Source organism: Medicago sativa, chromosome 7 (genome assembly GCF_051527215.1).
Source record: "Medicago sativa cultivar Bolivia chromosome 7, Bolivia_mono, whole genome shotgun sequence".
NCBI lineage: Eukaryota > Viridiplantae > Streptophyta > Magnoliopsida > Fabales > Fabaceae > Medicago > Medicago sativa.
This window is the reverse complement of record NC_140755.1, coordinates 90,098,276-90,100,732: the sequence shown is the minus strand read 5'-3', so window position 1 is coordinate 90,100,732 and position 2,457 is coordinate 90,098,276. Positions and strand designations below refer to the sequence as shown.

General features: G+C 38.5%; 1 protein-coding gene across 1 annotated transcript; it reads right to left on the bottom strand.

Annotated features, from left to right (window-relative positions):
* Positions 1-312: 312 nt before the first annotated feature.
* Positions 313-729, bottom strand: LOC146910057 (uncharacterized). The gene has a single exon (XM_085729406.1). It carries the CDS (start codon positions 727-729, stop codon positions 313-315), a length of 417 nt encoding a protein of 138 aa, XP_085585532.1.
* Positions 730-2,457: the final 1,728 nt, after the last annotated feature.

Genomic DNA, 2,457 nt, shown 5'->3' with positions numbered 1-2,457 from the left:
AATACTTAACAAAGGCACTCAAAAGTCTAAACCATTTTTCTCTCTTTTTCATTTATACAATTTCTTAATCTGTGTGAAATGGTACTCAGTTAAACTGGGACGGAGGATACTTCTCCCGTCTTAAAATAATTGTTTCTTTAGCCATTTTTTGTCTTACAATAATTGTCACTTTATAATAGTAATGCATCATTTATTATTATTTCACTATTATACTCTATTTATTTATTTTCATCCAATTTAACTATTTCACTAACTACAGTTTATAAGGATATTTTAGTAAATCATACTAATTTTTTTTTTTAAGAAAGAAATTCATTGCTTTTCATTAGCTATCAAATCTCGGATACATGACGGTACATCATCATAAATGTGGGAGCTAGCATGAGATGGGGCTACCCTAGCTAATTCATGAGCGACCCCATTGGCTTGCCTCCTATTGAACTCGACATGAGAGTTCTGAAAATTACAACCAAACAATTGTCTACAAGCCTGAATAATACAACCTAGTTCACTACTATCAACTAGGTTTGAATTAAAACGTTCAACAACAGACTTGGAATCCAAAACAAAATCAACATGGTCATAGTGAAGATCAGCCACCCATTGTAGCGCCGTGTGGAGTCCAACAGCCTCGCCGACATCAACATCACAAAGAGGAGAGAAGCAGTCCGTCTTGGCCATAACAAACTCACCCTGATCATCACGGATACATATGCCAATACCTACCATATTCAGAGAGTCAGAAAAAGAGGCATCAATATTACATTTGTACCTACCATATGCCGGCTTCGTCCACTCAATGACATGACCATGAATAACACTGTTCGACTGAGCATAATTATCAGTAGCTTTATGCGATCTGACTTCTTAGGCGGTTCTCCAATCATCTAAAAGGTGTCGAGCCCGTTCAACAACCTGCATACATGTTTCATTTTGTTGTTGCCACAATTTTAAATTCCTTCGCTTCCACAAGCTCCACATGATCGTCACAAATAACTCTTTTTGCGTAGAAGGCAGCTTATCAAGAAGGGAAAAAATCAAAGCATCCATGTTATAATTTTGACGGAGAGTTCTATCAATAATTTCCCATAAGTTGACCTCCCTCCATACTTGCATCGCACCTGGACATTCTAATAAGACATGAATGCTATCTTCATAATTAGTTCCACATAAAACACAATCATTAGGACAATGAATACCACGACTACTCAGGCGTGCACGTGTAGGGAAGCAGCCCCGACACACACGCCAAACAAAATTTCGAATTTTGGGGGGCACCTTAAGCTTCCAAATAGAACTCCATTTTCCCGGAATATGCAAATGGGAGTTATCTGCAATTTCTGTGACACAAATACGATATGCACTGCGAACGGAATAATTACCATTTTTCTCCGCCTTCCAAATAATTTTATCTTCATGAACAAGAGGATGGAGAGGAGTATTTAAAATAAGCTGGGTAGTATTATGATCAAACAGATTAGAAATTAAGGTAGCATTCCAAACCTTTGTCGATGGTTCGATGATATCTTGAACTTTGACATGAGCAAGGGCCGCATAAAGAGGACTTTGAGTTGAGAGGGAACAACCGTCTTTAAGCCATGGAGCACCAATTAAAGGAATACTAGCACCAGAACCAATTCTCCATCTAGCACCCTGTTTAACCACTATTTTAGCACTGAAAATACTCCGCCATACATAACTGGGGTTAGCTCCAAGCCTAGAACTCAAAAAATCACACTGAGGAAAATATCTTGCCTTAAATAAACGAGACACAAGACTAGTATTATCAACTTGAAATTTCCATCCCTGTTTACCAAGCATCGCCACATTAAAAGACGTGAGGTCCTTGAATCCCATACCGCCATAATTTTTATGAACAGATAAACGTTCCCAAGATAGCCAATGCAAACCTTTTCTAGTAGAGCCACCATGTCCCCACCAAAAAGCATTAATCATTTTTTCTATTGCATCTACTAACTTGTTTGGTAAGAGATAAACACTCATAATATAAGAAGGAATATATTGGAGTACCGATTTAATCAGCACTTCTCTTCCGGCTTTAGAGAGGCACTTGCTGCTCCAAGAATTTATTTTGTGCCAAATGCGGTCTTTGATGAAGCCGAAAGTCGCCTCTTTGCTTCTACCAATCATGGATGGCAGCCCCAAGTATTTACCGGTACCCATAACAGCGCGTACACCAAGAATGGAAGTGATAGAATCTTGAGTAGGGCCGGGCACACTCCGACTATAATAAACTTCAGATTTGGGGAGGCTAATTGCTTGGCCAGAAGCTTTCTCATAAGTCTCAAGGATATTTTTCATTACTAAAGCTTGTCTTTCCTCCGCCCTGAAAAATAAAAAACAGTCGTCTGCAAATAACAAATGAGAAATAATAGGAGCATTAGTACATATAGAAATGCCATGAATATCCCCTCTCCTTTCAGCTTTACGGATAAG